The sequence below is a fragment of the Maylandia zebra genome, linkage group LG13 (assembly GCF_041146795.1).
Source record: "Maylandia zebra isolate NMK-2024a linkage group LG13, Mzebra_GT3a, whole genome shotgun sequence".
Classification (NCBI taxonomy): Eukaryota; Metazoa; Chordata; class Actinopteri; order Cichliformes; family Cichlidae; genus Maylandia; species Maylandia zebra.
The window spans coordinates 19,260,377-19,281,362 of record NC_135179.1 but is presented as its reverse complement, the minus strand read 5'-3'; the positions used below and the strand labels follow the sequence as shown (position 1 = coordinate 19,281,362).

At 42.0% G+C, this 20,986-nt stretch overlaps 1 protein-coding gene across 2 annotated transcripts in view; it reads left to right on the top strand.

Moving 5' to 3' along the window:
* Window positions 1-20,986, top strand: part of antxr1d (ANTXR cell adhesion molecule 1d) — a 26,257-nt gene extending 5,271 nt beyond the window's left edge. For both annotated transcript variants that reach the window (XM_076891696.1, XM_004555862.4), the window contains exons 2-18: window positions 3,070-3,141; window positions 3,231-3,302; window positions 3,643-3,724; window positions 4,167-4,197; window positions 4,272-4,345; window positions 4,831-4,899; window positions 4,989-5,069; window positions 5,191-5,251; window positions 8,742-8,840; window positions 10,646-10,715; window positions 13,861-13,939; window positions 14,226-14,321; window positions 14,419-14,457; window positions 14,640-14,738; window positions 14,824-14,988; window positions 15,694-15,774; window positions 19,838-20,986. In XM_076891696.1, coding sequence (XP_076747811.1) covers window positions 3,235-3,302; window positions 3,643-3,724; window positions 4,167-4,197; window positions 4,272-4,345; window positions 4,831-4,899; window positions 4,989-5,069; window positions 5,191-5,251; window positions 8,742-8,840; window positions 10,646-10,715; window positions 13,861-13,939; window positions 14,226-14,321; window positions 14,419-14,457; window positions 14,640-14,738; window positions 14,824-14,988; window positions 15,694-15,774; window positions 19,838-20,149 — 1,506 coding nt within the window. In that variant the 5' untranslated portion in view covers window positions 3,070-3,141; window positions 3,231-3,234 and the 3' untranslated portion in view covers window positions 20,150-20,986. The remainder of the gene's footprint in view (window positions 1-3,069; window positions 3,142-3,230; window positions 3,303-3,642; window positions 3,725-4,166; window positions 4,198-4,271; window positions 4,346-4,830; window positions 4,900-4,988; window positions 5,070-5,190; window positions 5,252-8,741; window positions 8,841-10,645; window positions 10,716-13,860; window positions 13,940-14,225; window positions 14,322-14,418; window positions 14,458-14,639; window positions 14,739-14,823; window positions 14,989-15,693; window positions 15,775-19,837) is intronic.

Genomic DNA, 20,986 nt, shown 5'->3' with positions numbered 1-20,986 from the left:
ATCCACCAGGATGATCATTCAGTCATTTTTTTCTCTGTTTTGTTAGAATTCCACTTTGAACGTTTGCTGCAAAAACTTTGCTGTTTAAAGTAAAGTGGTACTCCTGCATCTTTAGAGAGGTCTTAGAGAAATCCTAAAATGTCCCTGTTTCTCTTTCCAAGTATTTCCTCCTCCTTCTTTTTTCAACTCATAGTTGTCTGGTGGGTGGACAGGAAATGAAGTTTGAGACAGTGGGAATGTCAAACAAAGGTCCCCAGTCTGAATTTAATCCATTACCCTATTACTGACATCAGTACTGTTAGAATAACACCAGGACGCTCTTTAAATATCTTTATCATTATGAAATTCTACAGACTCTTAGTGACTCAAAGCATTTTTTCAGGCCGCATGGTCACTGTGGATGCTTCTGCCACTGTTCTGGCATGTGTAAGCCTGATGATTTTACCCTGCGCTCCAGCTCATGTCGTTTCAGACATTGTAATTGGCATGTTTCTGTTATTTTGGCATGAGCGGCAAGGTGAGATTTATGCACATGGTCACAGACAAGCAAGTCTAAACATGCAACGTAGACGGATACAAGGAGAGAGAATGACAACAAAGCCATAAGGTATGGTTGGATTTGTGACCTCCCTGTGTAAAAGAATAGCAGGTTAGAATTTCAGTGGAATAATTATGTTCTCGACAGACGGAGTGATGTGATTTTGCGGTGAAGCAGCTAAACAATGTGGTATATAACATTTGAAAATATGCTGAGGTAATGGTTAAAAAAAAAAATTCTTTATGTCCTCGGCTGACCCGTGTGCACCACCGCCACCTATGAGCTGCGAGGTGGACGAGCTGAGTGACATTTTACTTTGGTCTCGACATATTTGATGATCTTTTTAATGTTCACGGCAACATCTGTCAGCCCCTCTCTTCTCTCTTTACCCTTTGCTTCAAAAAGTTTAGGAGGAGCCTGGGGAGCACGGCATGTCACGCATGGCTAAACCTCTGATACGCCCCTTTTCTTTTTTTGACTGTCTAGCAAGCTCCAGCAGGCCTTCAGGAAGCTGTTGATCTTTCTCCTGAGATAGCACTGATTTCTTGGCTGATATCAAATGCGACACAATGACTAATATTTAAGAAAGAATAGGGCAAAATCATCTCTAAATTGGACTTCACCTTATCAATACTCATCTTGTTTGCAGGTTTTGCTTTTGCTACACTCTCCAGTAGGTTATGAGACATGCTAAGGGGAGACTGTGTGCACGCTCCACTGTAGCATCTCAGTATACACAGAATAAACATTAGAAAAACGACCATCAGCTTCCTACATTCCTGCTCTCCGTGTCTGAGCCGCACCGAATACCATGCTGCATTTTTTTCGGACTATCTGGTTGCCCACAAATGGAATAATAGGTGTTGTGTTTTATGGCTGGGCTCTGAACAGAGTTTTGTGCTGACCGATCCAAGTGCTTTGGATTGGTTTTGGAAAAGGGGACTGTGCATCTCACAGTTTAGGAATGCAGGTAGAAGACTCAAGGGTAATTACTAAAATTGTAGAAAGATTGCTTTAATTTTCAGCAGAGGAGACGACTTTGAATGCGTTGTGCTTTTTCTGTGGATGGAGAATTGTCTGTCTCAACAATATGTTTTCAAACAAAATGTCAGAAACTGCTTTTTAAAAAATCTACTATATATAAATGTCCTAAAAGGATTTGGGGAAACCTGGCAGATATTTTCATTATCACGAAGAAAAAAGGACAACTGACAAACCAGAAGTTCTGTATATGGAAAAGGACTGGTAACAAAAATGAGGCCCAATCATCCTCTCATTGGTTGTAGTTTGCAATGTTAATGTTACCTAACAAGAGAACCCTTTGATTTAGTCTCAGTTTAATGAGCAGTACATGAAACACAGTTTTTACTTTTGGCAGTGTGTCACATAACTTCCTATCCTGCGCACTGGACTAAAACCTCTTTTGTGTATTTGTAACAAAGAGCACCCTGCTTCCTCATGAAGCATATCTTCATATCTTTAGCCTGTAAAATAAACCCACTGGCCCCATATGAGGACACACTTTTTCTTAATATAATGAAATAATGACTTCCTGTTCAAAGATTAAGTTTAGGTTTCATACTTAATCAGGTAAGGTCAAGTAAATCCAGACAGCTCCCAAATAGGAGCTCTGCACCAAGAAAGGATTAAGATGGGGGTTTTTTTACTAGTAAACTTTTGTATCAGGGACTTTTTTATGCCTTTACTTCTTGGGAAAGGGAAAAGTGGAGGAGGCAGTTCTGGGGAAAATAAAAGATTCAAAAGAGCTGTCGTAAATTTGACCAGCTCAGACTTTCACTTTGCTCATGACCCTGTTATGTGTACACACGGATGCCTGACCTTTGCAGAGTTTTGGTTTACAAGCTGTTTGATGTTGCATCCTTCACACACACACACTCACACTTTTACCCCCTGCTGAGTGTCACTTCTGGGTCCCTCTGTTGTTCATGTCGCAGCCTTTTTACTCCGTGCATCCCCAACCTGTTGTTTGGCTGGCTGCACTCAGTGGGACCATCTGTTCCCCCTCACAGTCAAACACACACACTTGCACTCTTCCACATACACATGCATGTCCACTATACACACACAGGCCAGCTGCCTGCTTCGTGGTCCCTGCTAGAGGCAGACTGCTACATCTGTCCCTGTCTAACCTCAACCCTCTGGCCCAGCAGCAATTAGCCCCCATTAGCAGCCCCATGGGACTCGATTTCATTAAGGACACTGTCATGTACGCAGCAGCATGTAGCGGGCTAATCAGCAGCACACAGCCGACAGGTTACAGTCCAAAGCAAGGGAATGTGATTAAGTGACCAGAAGACGGTCTTCTCTGTGTAAGAAATAAACTGCTGTTCCTTAAAAAATCATTAAACCCTTAGTATTTGTAGGCACACTACCTCTAAATCACTGCATGAAAATAAACCTCAGTTTATTAACCTCAAATTCAGCTTTTCTCTTTTCCTTCTTTTTGATCTAGGTGGAATAATATGCTACAGCATCACATCACACAAGTCCGTGTTTGTGGTATTTTTCAGGTCTGGGAGCGTAAAGCATCATTGGATAGAGATCTACTCCTTTGTGGAGCAGCTGGCAGAAAAGTTTATTAGGTACCAGCAGGATTTAGTCACTGATGTGTTTTTAGTATTTTGTTTTCTCCTTTCGTCCATGTTAACGCAAAAGCACTTTGTGTTCCCAGCCCTATGTTGAGAATGTCCTTCATAGTCTTCTCAACACAAGGAAAAATCATCATGAAACTGACCGAGAACAGGTAAACTCTACACATCAGTAACTGACTAATCCCTTATGTTACGTCTGTATCTGCGTACAAGTACTGCACAAAAATGCTATCTTTACTCATCTTTGTCTGTTAAACTGGTCTTGTGACCCTTCAAGATCAACAGAACAGATATTGCATAATTGCTAACAGATTTTATGCAGCTTCATGCAACCTTACGAATACAAAAAGTGAGACTATCTTTGGTTAAAACTTAAGCTAAAACGTTACTTTCCAACTCAGTTGAATCTTTCCTATTCCGTTTACTCCATGTCTTTTCTTAAAAGCGACATCCTTTCAGGATGTTTTATAAGGCTGTTTGTTTATTCTTCAGGGAGGACATCACTGGAGGCTTAATGGCTCTGAGGAAGGTTATCCCTGGTGGAGACACGTATATGAACTTAGGCCTGGAGATGGTAAGGCTGGGTTTAAATCACACTATCTGAGTCTTCATAAACCTTCCAGAAAATACCCACTGAGCATTAATTGTGCCTGGCAGCTGGAACCAAGAGCAATTAGATAAGTATGAGGTGTGTCTCAAACCATGAATTACTTGCTCCTTCCTGAAAGTGCCAAGCTAAGTATTTAAGAGAGGCATTCTTAAAGAAATTACTCTTTTATTAATTTTTTTTCTTTTGTGAAAACAGGAATGTGGGTTTTTTTTTAAGCAAAACATTTAAAGACATTCACCCATCTTTGCCAGAGCACAGTGTGCAAAGTGCGATCTGTGGCTTGACTCTACCTCAGTATCAAGGTGTTAGACTGTATGATCACCGGCTGTAACTCTTCTATGATCTGTAACTGAGAGTTTCGGTTGTTGTTGAACTTACGGTTGAATTCCTTTCTTTTTAAATGTAGGCTAATGCACAGATCTATAAAGAGAAACAAGGTAAGCTTCAACCCAAAAGCTTCATACATTGCAGTGCAAAGTTTCAGAGAACGTGAAAGTTGTGCGTTCTGCAGGGACTGCCAGCGTCATCATCGCCTTAACTGACGGAGAGCTGAATGAGTGGCAGTTTGACACAGCACAGAGAGAGGTGAGACGTGCTGTAAAGTAGAAACGTTTTGGAGCCAGTCGAGAAAATATTGCGGCCGGGCTGAGGACCGTTACTGTAGGCTGCGTGCCTGTTAGCTGTTTGTTAACTTTATGTTATTAGTGCTGTTCTTCTTTGGTGGCCCTTATTATGGTTTTCATATTTTAAACCACTTTAATATTTTGCCATCTTTGATTGGTGCATCTGCCATTTGGATGCAAAAGACCTGCCCTCTTGGCTGCGCCATGGTCATTTTTACTTTTATTACAAATACAGATGATAAATACTGCTAAAGTTATTTAGAAATGATTAATAATCAGGATGCGTAAAAGTTAATGCCCCTTTTTTGGAGAATGCATCATGTTGTGAAACACCAGTTTTTTCATTTTTGCTGTGTGAACTGAGAAAATGGTGGTTTTGGGGAGATTTTAGTGGCTCCACGAGACCACAAGAATCTCTTTGCAATTGTTCTTTCTTTTTGTTTGCAGGCACAGAGGGCCAGATCTATGGGAGCTATTGTTTATTGTGTAGGAGTCAAAGAATTCAACCAGACCCAGGTACGATCTACTGACAGATATCAGAAATATTCCAAATACATAAAAATCCAAATATCTTATTTTGTCTGTGTGTCTGTATGCTTTTCTAGCTTGCAACTATTGCAGACACAGTGGAACATGTGTTTCCTGTATGGGGAGGCTTCCAAGCCCTCAGGGGAATCATTGACTCAGTATGGCACACACATACCACATGTATACCATATAAACACTCACACACATACAAAAGAGAGCCATAAAAATCTGAGGTATCACATAACTATTTTTTTTTTGTTTCCATCCCCTCTCTCTCAGATCATTAAGAAGTCCTGCATTGAGATTCTGGCAGCAGAGCCGTCCAGTGTGTGTGCAGGAGGTAAGAGGTGTGAGGAGCGGGGGTTTTCCCTTTCTAGTTCACAGAGTGGGCAGTCACGGTGTGCGATTGTTTCAGATGACAGTCATCCAAAGCCTCTGGAGTGAAACATGAGTAATCGCATGGATGCTTATGACCGCAGAGTGACAGAGAGCGTATTGTCATTCACGGCCGGGGGAAATTAGCATGGCCGCTTCAGCACAGCATGGGTGCAAAAAAAAAAAAAAGAGGAGGAGGGGTCTGCGGGTGTTGGTCAGAGGAATTAGCCATGAATCTTCAAGCATGGCTGCATCTCTGGCCTAGTTTGCCACATCGTATATGCTAAATAGCCATTTGGGTTGGTTTAAACCCTGTCCTCTCCCTCACTTCCTCTGCCCAGCACTTCTGCTCCTAGACAGCAGTTTAAGGAAGTAGGAGGCAAGAGATGAAGCATTAAGAGAGAGCCTTTATGGGTAGCCAGCAGGATGGATGAGCTTTGACATGACCTTATTAGGACTCACTTAAGGGAGTGCATTTGCAGCCCTGCTACCAGGACAACCAATGGAGATTAACATCCATTATGAGATATGAAGGACGGGAGAGGATGTGGAGAGAGGAGATGAGAGAAGATTCATGTTGCCGTAAAAGGACAAAAGGAGAAGCTGTTCTCACATGATAATTACAGTTTCTGTTAGTGCGCAAGAGACTTTGTGTCACTCGACGTGTGCCCAAATATCCTTCAGCAGCCTCATTTATTATTCGATTGATGAGCAGCCTAATGGTCAGTGAACTAAGAAAGCAGGGACCCGCTTTAACCAAGGCCTTACTCTGGCCTAATTAATTAAGTTGTAATATGCTCAAATGCTTATAGTGCGCTTTGTCTGCCTTTGTTGTGATTTGTGCACATATACAATGGAAATCAGACATCCGGTGCTTTCACATTATACCAGAAAAGGCTTTAGATTGTGGAGAAATCACCAGCCCTCCTGCCCCAAACTCTTATAAAGTAAAGCAGTTTTTATCATTTAGCTATGTGATTTAATTTGAACAGCAAGGCCATGCATTGAAGCGTGAATACATACTGACACCCCACATTTATATTGTGACAGTCTCTTTCACTGTTATTTTTCTTGGCCCGCGTGTAGTCACATAGCATATCGTACACGCTTTACCCCAACACACACATTTAAATGGTCTTTAGTCTGCTAGCGCACACGCATCTCCCGGCACGTGTGTAAACACGTCCCTCACATTGATGTGAAGTGACCAGATCGAGCTGCCTGCAAACAGGCCATCAGACCAGACAGTGAACGTTGGGCCACACTATAAGACATGACAGCACTGATTCCCAGCGCGCACACACAAGCACACGTTGAGGACAGTGAGAGTACGGCCTTCGATCTAACATGACAGGAGAGATAGCTGCTTTCATTAACGTCTGACCCTTTTCTACCCGCCGTGCCTTCCTCCTTTGCCCCTCCCTGTCCTTCACTGTCCTTTTGCACTAACGTGATTGAAGAGGCACTGTTGGGACAAGCTGTACCCCCTTTTCTCCGCACACTCAGTGCCCATGCGTATTCGTATGTATAATCACATATTCGTACAAAACAAAATCCCTGCCAGCCATTCAGGTGTGGATGTAAATGGACACGTTGCCATGCAGGAAAAGCAGAGAGCAGACAGGAGAGGGCAGCAGCATATGTGTCGGACATGGTGGTGGGGCACCACCAGTCCTCATCCACCATGTGTCTGACAGGAGTGACCTTTTAACACATCAAGCCTGGTGTGTGTGTATAATAGATTTTGTGACTGAGACATTTCTAGCTAAGAAAACACTGCTGTTTTCAATCAGTCAGATAATGACAATTGAAAATATCTATTTTTAAATAAGGTTAGGAAATATTATAGCCTTCTCACATTTTTTGGATAAATGAGGTCCTGATTTGTTCCTATGTTGTTTTGGGGGGGGGGTTTCTTTACTTTTCTATACTTCTACATGCCCATGAACAAAGCAAAATCTACCCCTTTCATTGGAGTATATTTAGCATCAGATTGTGGGTTTTTGTGTGTGAGCTATGCCATGGTGTAGCTTGCTTGGTCTGACTGCAAACCACATAGACCACAACTTATATTATATTATATTATATTATATTATATTATATTATATTATATTATATTATATTATATTATATTATATTATATTATATTATATTATATTATATTATATTATATTATATTATATTATATTATATTGTGTCACCACTACTTTCTTATATATGAGGTGATTGGTTCAGGTTTTGGTCAGTGAACTGGGTTTTGCCTACTGTAATGTCACAGGGTCTTTGATTTGCTGTATAAAGTTTCTTAAATAAAACCAAAGTGAAGATAAACTGAATCTGTCAATAAGCACATACACAGCTGTATGAGGTCAGCAAGGAGTTTGGTGCAGTTTTTGTAGTGTCTTTAAACAAATGCATTATAATATGCTTGTGCGAGTATAATTCTAATTTCCATTGTTGATGTAAATCGTGGATTGTCTGCAGACTTCAATCTGCACTCAGCATTTTTGCAGAATCTGTAAACACATAAACATCTGGTGTTTCTTTGCTTTTCAATTGTCTTCTCAGCTCTTTCTCTTTCTTTGTATCTGTATTCATGGATTTCATGGCAGCTTGTCTGACCTTTAAAGAAATACTGTCACATATACACCCCGCAACCTGTGATGTTTTTATCCAGTGATCTTCACGCTGGTGCTTTAAATGTTAAAGATGTGGCTGGCAAATGTTCCCTTCGATTAGCCAGGATACTGCTAGGGGAAACCTCAGTTCACTTGTGTGCACACTTTCATTCATGCATACACTGAACACATGCCAATGCCTGCACATTCCACGGAGAAGCAGAATTACAGCACACGCACAGATCTGCACACAGGCACACACAAGAGCTAACGCCGTGTGGTAGTGCCATAGGTAAGGTCAGACCTACTTTGACAGTACTGTGCTGTTGTCAGCCCAGCAGGCATGTTTTTAAGCAAGTGTTTTTTTTCCCCGCTCTTTAACATATGCTGGGAAGCAGCCACATAGACACTCCAGCATATGCTGGCAAGCCTCTGTCAGTGCACTTTAACAGTGCCTAGGGGAAATTAAAGGTCAAAAGACACACACACACATTCGCACACACCTCCTGGCTATTGCACAGTCTGAGATATTTCTGAATAGCAACACTTTTAGCATTAGCACCACTGGAGCATATTATGGCCTTTCCACACATACACGCACAAGCACACAGATATAAACAAGCAGTAATGAGGCATGCACAAGTTCTCACTGCTCAAGTTGAGCCCGACAGAGCAAGGGACTGGCTGTCTGGCCCACAATGACTGCATACTTTTTCTGCAGTAATTTGATATTTTGCAACTCTTGTGCAGCTAAAAAAATATATGCATTACCATTGTTTCTCATAAGTGGTTGTATAACTAATCATTCCTGATGTCTGGACCCATTTTTTCTCTCAGAGAGTTTCCAGGTGGTTGTGAGAGGTAATGGCTTTCTCCATGCAAGAAACATCAACCAGGTCCTCTGCAGCTTCAAATTAAATGACACACATACTGTGGGTAAGTTCTGCAGGTGTACACAAGAACACTATAATAAATAGTATGCATCCTTTTCTCCTGCTTGCCATTAAGCAGGACCCTGTTCCCAGATTGAATCTTTTATTAGAATAGTTCAGATGTGGCAGATGTCCCATCTTCTGTCTTCCTTCTTGGATCACTCTGAGCTGCTCCCAGTGCTGTTGCTATTTTTTATCACTAAAAAACCCTATTTACATCTCTTGCAATTGTGCACTGGTGATGCTTGCACAATGGTTATTTCTTCATAATTTTATTTCTGGGGAAAAGTCATAAGAAGACATATCTGGAAAGAAGGGTAGGTATTTTGCATTTCAAGGTTGCACTTGTCAAAAAATTCCTGCATTTTCAGTTTGTCACACACTGCCACACAATGGCAGGTCAGGTTTGTTTCCACTGAATGTTCTCCCTTAGAGTCCTCGGGACATTGTAACAGAAAGTTGGACTCTGTGGGGTTAAATTCAAAACCCTATAGATGCTGCATGAGTACACTAACCTGGTGCGCCCCATTTGGGCTTTTTCCACTGAAAATGAGGGTCATAACCAGAGATGGGCAGTTACTGTAATCCGATTACTTTTTTCAAGTAACGAGTAAAGTAAGGGATTACTATTGCAAAAACGGTAATTAGATTACTGTTACTTTCCCGTAAGCACGCTGCGTTACTAAAACCGTGATTTTCTTGCGAAAGTGTCTCATGACAATGACGTAAGCGAGTGCGACGTTCGTGGCAACAGCTGTGTGCAGATCAACAATGGATAATATATCGAGTGCAGGAGAGTATGAGCGTGCAGCGTTTAAAGCGTGGAAGTACTGACCTTACTTTGAGTTTGATTCCATAAAAAGTGACAAAAACATTAGTGTTCGTTGTGCGTGGGAAGAAAACTTCTTTTTACAGCAAAAAAAAAAGTGCGCAACGACGTAATGGGAAATTCACAGAAACTCGCGGATTCTTCAACTGACCGCTGCGGCACACCTGCACCAGGGCAAACCTCCGCCTACCCTACTCCTGCTTTACAGGTGAAAATAGAGCAACAGGACCGCTAGGTCTTTGATTTAATTTATTTTCTGCTGTGTTTCACTTGCATCTATTTGAAAGAGTGAGTGTAAACACAAAAAATATTTTATTTTATGTGCTGGAATGTGCAGAAAATAGGTTTAAATGTTAAACAAATTTCTTCCAGTCAAAGAATGTTGCATATAATTTAACTTCTGCTTGATGCATAAAGTTAAAAGATTAAAACTAATAGCAATTTCACTAGAAACACTCAATAATTACACAAGGAAACAACACTGAAGCAAGAAAAAAAATCTGATTTATGGTAAATATGGTGTGGTTTATTTGCTTATTTATTTAAATTTTTTACATGGCAGATAATTATCTGATAACCAGAAACCCTTTAAGAGGACTTTATCTCAAACCAAACACAAAGGGCATGAACCCCTGCAGTAGGATGAACCCATCCATAATATAATGGTTCCACCCAGAATCCTCTCTGAGGATTAATGCCAGATGCTTTTCATTTTCTAAGATAAAATTCAAGTTCTACTGAGAACTAATTTTCCACCCTAATAGTTTCAGCTGTAACCCATCCAGTGAGCTCTGAAATTGCCATTTTATAACATTCTTGTGGTTCTATTTTAAGGATGGGCCAAAACATGCTTAAATGCCAAGTATTGTGTATTGGGCATGATTTTTGGCATGATTGAAAGAAAAACTTATAAGTATCAGAAGCAAAAAAAAAAAAAAAATTGTTTTTAAGAAGTGTGATTTTTGCTTTTCCCCATGTAGATGAGAGACCAGCTGGAATAGAGGACACCTTTCTGCTGTGCCCTGCTCCTGTGGTAAAGGAAGTGGGGAAGTAAGTAGCACATCTCAGATCTTGTTTTTCCACCCTTATTTACCTCAGATTGTTTCTCAGCTGTGGCTCCAGTCTCTGAACTATCCCCGTACAGCTGTAATGCGGACATTTGCCAGCTGCTCTCAAGTTTGTTGTGGACACAGAAGACTGCTGTCCTTGAACAAATTAGGGCCAAAGTCATTGTGTGTCTGTGATCAATCAATGTTTGTCACAGCTAACGAAGCCAGACACCAATCACAAGGGGACAACAGGAGTAGAGCCCAGGAACATGACTTAATGAGAGCCTGCTCGAGAGAACCTCACAACTCCGGTGTGTTTGTGTGTGATGCTCCTAATCTCTGTCTGGCACTTTGGCAGAGACAAAGTGTGAGTGGAGTCAGCGGGGCAGTGTAAAGTTTCCTCTGAGGGATTCCAGCTTTGCCCTTGGTAATTCAGAGCACAATTTCCTTGCGGGGCAGACAGAGAGATACTGTGGGTTGAGTTTGGAGAGGATAAAGGCCCAGCAGCCCTTCCATCCTCTCTGCCTGCAGTCTTGTGCATAATTATACACTCAGGCCTGTGGCCTCAGACACCTCCCAGTCATCATCTGTCTTGTTTCTGTCACTCAGATTTTTAGCATGATTTGAGCTTTTCTTATCCGCCAGTGAAAAGTACTGCTTTGATGGGGAACCACTGCTCAGAGATAAGGAGGAAATATTTTTTCTCCAAAGAACTCACGAAACTGACAGACCAAACTATTTTTTTAATACTGAACATTAAAAGTAGTATATTACTGGCATATAACTGTTTAGGGTTTGACATAATGACAGAATGTAAAAGACATATGGAGCAAACTGTAAAGTCCAGCAAACACCCTGTACGTGTCTCTGCTTTAGTGTCTGATCTTTGTTGCTGGTGTGCTGTTGTAGCAGGTGGAGCTACTCCTCCTGAGAGCAGATCGAAACAGGCAGCATCATTACACTCTGCAGTGATGCCTGAAGGAGGCGTCCTTCCATGTAACAGAGGAGAGAAGAGTCGATACTGCCTAAAACCCTGAGTGCTACTAAAGAGCAAGTCAGCTGTGGTGGCTGAAGGGTCCAGAGAGAAGGCCAACAGCTGGCTGATGAGTTCATTGCAACAGAAGTGGAAATGTAGAGTGAGGCGAGCGTGACACTGTTCAGGTTGGACAGGTGTTATACACTTTTATATACTTTTTTCTTCTCTCCCATTGGACTGTTTTAGCATTCTTAACATGATCATAATGCTTATCACAAAGGTTTTCAGTTTCACAGAACATTTTTTCAAACATCTCATTAAAAAAAAAGTAAAAGGGAAAAAAACATTGAACTGAAATCAGGCAGCATGGTGATGCACTGTAGACACTTTTGCCTCAGCAAGAAGGTCCTGAGTTGAGAGTCCTGGGCGGGGCCTTTCTGTGAGGAGTTTGCATGTTCTCCCCGAGTTCTCTCCGGGTACTCCAGCTTCCTCCCACCGTCCAAAGGTTACGTTAGGTTAATGGGTGATTCTAAATGGCCCATAGGTGTGAATGAGTGTGACTGGCTGTCTGTCTCTCTGTGTTAGCCCTGTGTCAGATTGGCAACCTGTCCAGGGTGTACTCTGCCTCTTGCCCTATGGTAGCTGGGATAGGCTACCATCCAGGCTATCATCCAGGCTATCCCACAACCCTGATCAGGATAAATGGAAGGGAATAGATGGATTTCTTTTAAATCACTTATTAAGGAAAAAAAATTCAGCTTCTTAAACATCAGTAGATATATGTGATTATTATGTTATATGCATGTTATTATCAAATAATAACACACCACAAGCTTAAAAAAAGATTAATGGATTATACTAAAACTATAAAAAAAAACATTTTATGCAATTTTATAAACCAGTGATGAAATAAATTTTTCGTTCACATATCTAAAGTTATTACACTTTAGATATGTGAACTGCTTCCTGTTGAGGAATTTTTAGGTCTTCAGCTTTACTTGAGATCTTAGGGACTCCGGCTTCCAGCATCAGCGAGGGTCTCCACCAAAAGCCCCTCACTCTCCTCCTGTCTCACCCAAGTCGCACTGTCGGTTAGAATGAAGGCACTGGCGGTCCTGTCACACAAATCTGTGTTGACTGGGAACCTTCCGGATGCAGCTCCCCCTCCTGAGCGCACACACAAAGACACACACATATGTGGGGCAAAGACATATATAGTGGGCAGATTGATGATTGATAGGGGCTGAGATCTCTCTGTCAGCGTGGAGCTGATAGCACCCTGTCCCTTGCCTGAAAGGAGGGCTGACCACAGGATGGGGAAGGAAAGACAGAAAAAGGAGAGAAGACGCAGAAGAAAAGATTAGTGGCACCTGCACTGCCAATTTTCTATTCCCAAGTCAGTGTCAGCATGAGTTATGAGACGAGCTACAGTGGCGTGGAGCGCTGAGGGGATGTGGATGAGGAAAGGCTTTCCTTCTCCCATCCCCCGCCTCTGTTTCATCTTCCCAGCCATCCCACCACCCTGCAATGACCTCCGCCTTCCCGCCCCCTCCTCAAACTTAACCCAAAGCTCAATACCCCCCTTGTCTGTGTCGCCCTAAACCATTAGACCAAGCACAAGAAGTCTTTCTCCATTCTTCTTCTACACTCCAGCAGTCTGCTCTTTAACCCCCTGCCAGCGTATGTGGCTCAAATGTCTTGGCCTTTTTTTTATTTTATTTACAGTTTCATTTCCATCCATTCTATCCTGTTATCTTCCCATCTAAAATGATTTGCTTTTTCCCACCCTTGTGTCCGCCCTTCCTGTACTTGAGTAGTTACAGCTACGCATATCGGTGCTGAATGCTGTACAATTAGAAGTCATTTTAGCTGTCTGTGGTTTCCACATCAGAGGTCTGCGTCCAGTCCAAGCAGAAGAGATTCCTCCCGTGGGTGGAGACCTCGCTGACCTCTTCGAACGCTTTTAGCTCTGCGTTTTTGTCAGCATATTTTCGTGTGCTTATAATGGAGCAAGTATGGACAAAGCAAGAAAGTATTTGGCACCTGGTTAAACTTTTACAGTAGCTTGAAGCTACGCTGTGAATGTGTTCATACAAGCAGATGTGATATCTCAGCACTTCTGTGTTAGATGACCAGCAGCCGGCTTGTGTTGTTTTTTGTATTTCTTTAGAGTGATCTACCTGCAGGTGAGCATGAACGAAGGCCTCTCCTATATCACCAGCTCTGTTCACATCACTACTACTGAATGTGTAAGTAGATCCAGTGTAGCTTACACTACAGCATCACAACATTAGATGGTAATATTTCTCTCTGGCATGCTGCCTTTTTTTTCTTTTGAAAAAACTTTCTTTCATCTGTCTTATTTCTCTTTTGGCTCTTTTATCTTCATCTCTCCTTTCCCTCTGAATTCTCCTCTGTTGCGTCTGTCATCAGAGGAGGCTGTGAGTACTTTTGCTTTTCACTTTCCCTTTGTTTTCACTTCACTTGTGTTTTATTCCTGTTTAACCGTTATCCCGTCCATCTGCATTTGCGCAGTTTGACGGCACCATTGTGTTGATATCCTTGCTCGTGGTATTCCTGCTGTTGGCTCTGCTGCTGATGTGGTGGTTCTGGCCTCTCTGCTGCACTGTGGTAAGTTTGACAGACCAAATGACCTCGTTTTTCAGGAAAACAACTACACTGTTTTTTTGTTTACACTATATTATTAATTTATTTTTCTCTGCTTCAGGTGATCAAAGAGCCTCCACCACCTCCTCCTCCAGAGCCTGTAAGTCACCTGTCACATGAACCTGTCGCAATCTTTCCCCTTTCTTTCATTCTATTCAAAGATTTGCATAAGAATTCAGGACTACTGCAATGTTTCTTATTTTTGCAGTTAATATAGTAAAGTAATAGTAATAACAGTGTTTAAGCATATGAGCTGTATCCTCATTGAGGCTTCGCTAACAGGAGTCAGATGATGATGATGGTTTACCCAAGAAAAAGTGGCCCACAGTGGATGCTTCATATTATGGAGGAAGAGGAGTAGGTGGCATCAAGCGCATGGAGGTACACTCACTCACTCTCAACTTTCAGAATTTGCAAAAGGCAAACGGACGAATTTTTTTTTTTAAAAATTTCTTACTTACTTAAGGTGCGATGGGGGGAGAAAGGATCCACAGAGGAAGGTGCGAAGCTGGACAAACCTAAAAATGCTGTTGTGAAGATGCCGGAGCAGGAATTTGAACCCTATGAGCCCAAGCCCCGAAAGCCTCCCCGTCGACCCCCACAACAGAGGAGGTGGTACACCCCCATTCAGGTAAGTTTATCATATGAATGCTCTTTAAATGTTCCGTTTATGTTTGTAGCTTACTTTATCCAACCGCAGGAGAGGAAGTCAGCTATATTTATCTTTATATAAAGCTGAAAAATTTACAGCACCTAACCTAAATAAAAATCATATGACAAACAATCAAAACATAATAATAATAATAATTGATCATATATTTCAGGATCTAGTAAAGCAAATGATATACAGATAAACAGGTACATTAACCCTTTCAAGAGCTGGACAAGCAAATAATTGCCAGAAAATTAAAATTGTTTTTTTTAAATAGAGCATTTATTGAACCATCTGACACATTTTAAAGCTTAATTAAATATTAATTTGCAGTTTTAATTTATTTATCACATTTACTACATTATCTATTTCTTTTGCAATTTATTGCAATTTATGTAAGTTTTCAGGAGGAAAAAAAATCACACTGATGATGTTCTCAAAAACTCACAAAAACTCATATATTAAATATGGCACACGAGACATTAAGGTATTATGGTCCTTTTCAAAAAATCATATATTATTTGGCATTATAATCAGTCTCATTCTCTGTCTGTGGACCTTGGCAGAACACACTAAAAAATTTTTATTTAGATTAACTTTTTTGTTTTAAATCACTCTCATTTATATATGACATTTGTTTCATTATAAATCCTCCATTTTTAATTCACTTTCCTGACTCCCCAGGGGAAACTAGACGCTATCTGGGCTCTGTTCAGGAGAGGCTATGACCAGGTATCTCTGATGAGACCGCAGCCTGGAGACGAGGTGAGCCTGCTTCTACCTACAGTCAAGTTACATTTTCATCCGTTTCTGCAATTTAAGAAACCACAAAGATGCACAACGGCTGACACAAACTATAATTTGCTGATTACGAGTAATTTAGGGGGCTTGCCTTCTAAACAGCGGGTTTTCTGTCTTTCCGTAGAGCATCTGCATCCTTCTTTTGTCTGCCACGCTGCATAACGACACCATAAAGACATAGGAAAATCTTTAACGCAGCACCCCAGTTCTCAGCACGCACACCCACACAAACACATGTGGAAAAACATTCACAGGGGAAATAGTGAGGTACAGACAGGACTCTCTTTGTCAAAGCTGCAATTGTTCACACACAAGGCGTACTGTGCTATTATGTACTTTTCCCTCTGACTCCCAGAAAGTGACATGGTTTCTGTTGAGGTTTCAAATAGCATGTTTCACCATCACTGTTTACTGTTAAGTCATGATTATAGTAAACAAATATATACAAATTGTGTCATTCTTTGTTTTAAGTGCTATGTTTTATGAGAAAAACCAAAAAAAAATAATTGAATGTGCTATTACTGGACATTACTGCCACTGCTGAAAAGTCCTGAATCATGACATCACTACGTTTCCTGCAACTGAGTGTGACAGATCGAGACAGAGAGCAGAGCGGTCCCTCTTATCTAACCTTGACCCCCGCGTCTGGCATCTCGTAACCCCCAAAGACATGTTTTCCTCATCACACTGGTTGTCATGGTGAAACATCTGCTCCGTTGTAAATGGTGTCATTGTCGCTTCTCATAGCTGTGGTCTCATCACTGTAAAATTTATCGATTTGTGCTCTTCAATGACATGATTCATCTTTACTGTGCAACAGTGCGAGTGTGTGTCTGCTCGCGTTTGTAAAAGTGGTCGCCACCGCTGGTTTTATCTTTTCTTTCCATCCTACACATCTTTTTTTTTTCACTGCGCAGAACAGTTCATCTCTGTCATGGCAGAAGTTTCTCGAGTCTTTGTCAGACACTTTCTGTGGGGCTGCGGTTCACAGACACTCAACAATAACCCCCACCCACCTCCTTTCACGCGCCATTAACTGAGAAAAATAAAAAAACGCTACTTCTCACATGGAAAAAAACGAGGGGATTCACTTTTGCTGCAGAGGAGGAGAGAATGTTTAGAATAGGTGCTGATAGCCATATCAGACATGAAAGACGACAGTGATTGCTCATCGCTGATAAAGCCAGGCTTGGATATTCCACACAGGAAAAACAACAAGCATCTCTTCAAAACCCAGAAACCTCAGCACAGCTGGTTATTAAGAAGCCCCAGTGTGGTGGCAAAAAGTACAGCAGTAGATAGCATTAACTATCACACCTCTCAGTCCAGCTTGTTAACCAGCAGCTCAGGAGGTGCTTGTCCTGCTTTCTCCCCACATTACTCCTACTTCACTGCCTCTGCAAACAGCCATCAGCGGCCTGCCAGTTTCTGCCACGCTCCAAGTTTGCATTTTATCTCTTTTTCTGCCATGTGTGCGTGCATTTCCGTGTATTTGTGTGTGTGTGTGCGCGCTACTGTAATGTGCATGTCACTTCTCCTAAGCAAGCATCACGCAAACAGATGGGCAGTTGAAAGGCCACGAGCCATATTGTGACAGATGAGATTCCCTTCTTTTGTCCCCGGAGCTGATGGCGCTGATGGCTCTTGTCACACAGTACAGGCCAGACCAGAGGGCGGTCACCAACTCTCTGTTCTCATGAACAGACTGCACAAATGAGCACTTCCTCTTCTAACCCCCTCCCCTTTCTTTTTTTCTTCTCACCACTTTATAGAAAGTATTAGTTTACACAAATTTATAAATGTTACATGAAAAATCAATATAAAGTCTCTTCACATCACAGCAAATCTCCCACAGGCTACTAGGCTGATGCATGGGTCGCATCATTTTCATCCAAATCAAACAATCCAGTAGGAGATCATTCCCACTCAGGATACACTTTACAGTCACTCTTTCCTCTAAAGGGAAAGTGCACAGAAGCAATCTCAGCAAAAATCCTTCTCAAATCATAATAGGGCTCCTCGAACTCCTCAGTGTCAATTCTAGGGTTTGGAGTTCTTCAATAATTTCTCACACATCTGTGTATGTCCACAATAGTGTTTCAGTATCACAGAGTTCATTTGCTCACTGGAAGTCTAAATGCAAATAAACAGTTTTTTATCAGCAGCATCTATTTCAGTGGTATTATGAATAATCAACAGAAAAGGTTGTGAGCTGTTTTCATGGGAACTACTTCTTAGTCCCAGTTTAAGTTGTTTCTGGGAAGGGTAGTTGAGATTAAATGATAGGGCTGTCGGGAAACACTGATCCACAGTAACCAAAAATGTTTGGTAGGTATCATTTAAATGCACTGCTTATCGCCCTTTTATGTTCATTTATGTGGGGGAGGGATCTCAAAATGTGACATTACAGATCTGCTCTGTATCGACCCTAAACTGCCGATGAAGTGTGTTAACTCTCGTGAGTTCGCACACAGCATTTTCCTTATGTGAGTGAATTGCTGTAATGTCATGCGAGGTGACAGGCAGAGCTGTCAGGTCAGATGTGCCTCCGCTCTTCTTTTTCCTGTTTGCTTTACTATAATGGCGGTGTGTGTGTGTGTGTGTGTGTGTGTGTGTGTGTGTGTGTGTGTGTGTGTGCGTGCGTGCGTGCGTGCCTGCGTGTGTGTGTGTGCGTGCGTGCGTGTGTGAGTGTGTAAGAGAAAGAGAGTTCCCCTTGAGCGTACAAAACAATCTGCTTTGTGTGTGTGTCTGTCAGAAGAGTGGTGCAAGCAGGGATGCTGGAGGTGTTTCAGGGCTTTGTTTTTCTCCTGAAAAGGAGTTGAGGCTCAGAAGTAAACAAATGCCAAGAGGGGTGATAAAGTAGGGACAGATATTACACAGTCACAGGGGCAAACGGGGAGAGTGACCATCACAAGTGACTCATTCTTGACCTCTCACATAGCTCTTATGTGTCCATATCACCTTAATTAAGGTTTCTCCACCTCTCTTTCTGTTATTCATGAGCCAGAGGTTTCATTTGAGGCCATATGTTCTGGTGGATGCATGTTTACAGTCTCTCTCTCTCTCTCGCACACAGACACACACATAAACATACTCATATTCATGAGCTTGTGCTCTCATTGTGTCCATATGCTCTCTCTGGTGTTTTGCTGCTGCTCTGCTGCTCACAAACTGGCCTTTTCACAGCAGCCCGGCAACAACACCAAAGCAGTCAGCACCCCCCTCCCACCTGGCCCGCCCCCAATCAATTACATACCCTTCATACACACACACATACAACACAATGACCCTGCAGTTACAAAGCTACTGCTGCTGAGGCCCTCTTAATGGCCCCTGTGTGACTTTAGGGCCTCTCTGTTTAATAAGGTGTTATAATCAGACCACCAAGGGTCTGTGACACAGAGACCTACTCTCCATCCTTCACACACTGACTGAGCAGGACAAGTGAGCATGCATGTGTGTGTCTGCAGAGGGATGCTATGCAGGGGAACAGAGAGGACAATAAGAGAAGCGTTCCATTCTCCCTGACTTGTAAATTATGTTAAAATGCTAAATGGCTTCTGTTAACTATTGTGGTGATATTGAAATCCCTCCTTTACATTCCTTCAAGTCAAGCACATAAGAGACATAAACCACTTTCTGTTCTACGCCAAGAAAGGACTAGTCACTGCTGAGGTTGCAAGAGAAGAGGAGGGGAAACAGAAAAAGCTGCCCTCTGTGTATGTATGTGTGTACTTGCCTGTGCGATAACTCGGCGTCTTTGCTAAAATCACAGCTATTGTAGTGCAGGTGTGGACAGCAGACAGAAGCAGCTTTGTGTGCCCTCCAGGCCCTAAAACACACATCCTTGTGTTAGTAAAGCTGGGAGAAGTCTCACGCAACCCATCTTGGCTGGTGGCTCTTAAAAACTTAGTGCCAGTGCACAGAGATGCACTGTATTTTAATCTGCATTCTGCTTTTAAATGATAATGTGTAGCAGTTGTTGTTGTTTTTTTTAAACCACCATCTCTCTCCGTTTGTCATGCAGGGCCGCTGTATTCGCTTTCAGCGCGTCAAAGATGGAGAGTCCACCCCAAACAACCGGGCCCCTCCTCGTGCACATTGCTCTCCCTCGGCTCCGCCCGCTCCTCCGGTTGTTGAACAGCAACCTCTGGTGTCTTACTCCGTTCCCCGCACGAAGCCTCCGTCAAGGGGGCCCCGTACCACACCACCCTCATGCACCACACCACCTGCAAGGGCACCCCCATCCATGGTACGACCACCTCCGTGTCCACCCCCAACTCGCACACCCCCGGGTCCACCAGGACCCCCGCCTTCTCGACCCCCACCCAGGCTCTAATGATAAATAGAGAGCCCACGATAAAGAGCTGATAGGTCAGCCGATTCCATTAAAAAAAAACAAAAAAAAAAACATGTCCTCTCTTCACTCTGATGACTCATAGGCAAGCCAGGAGCTCAAACTTGAAGCTCTGTGCTTTGTTGCTGGACAGCAAAATGTATTTATCTGATTTTAAAATCAGCTACTGACTTTCAAGTTTTTTTTTTTTTATACAAAAAAGGGGGTAAACATTTTAGAAAAAAAAAACCAAAAAACAAAACAAGCATGTAGTTAAAGATTAAGTCTGTATGTCCAGTCTTAGATGCAATGGTGAACTAAATGGTTTAGAGTAAGTGCAATCCAGTAAAAAAAGGGGTTTCTTGTGTGTGGCTGAAAGTTGGCTCATGACAGTTTGTGCTGGTAAATACAAAGGGAAAGAATGCTGAGCGAGGGAGTGGTCTGAAATTTAGCATTTTTTATTTTCTGGGTGTCTACAAAAATCACCCCGATTCATCGTTTAACTTTTCAAACAAAAGCTCTTTCTTAAAGTTTAAACGTTCAGTGATCCTATTGAAACTGCAGGGCAGTTACACCGCATTTTATTTATTAGAATACAGGCCCTGTCTGCATATGCTCTCTTTAGTATCAGATACTTTCCTGGGTTTTTTCTTTAAAGGGCAAGGGGCATCTGGGTGGCTTTTAGGAAGTACTGTGGCATGGCATCTGATGTATTTGTCTTCTTATCAACACCACTGAACAATTGTATCTTCAGGGTTCTCTTGTATATCATTTGCATTATTTCATTATTAACAACTTTGAATGTCTGTCTTTAATAAAAATGTTTTTTTTTTAAATCTC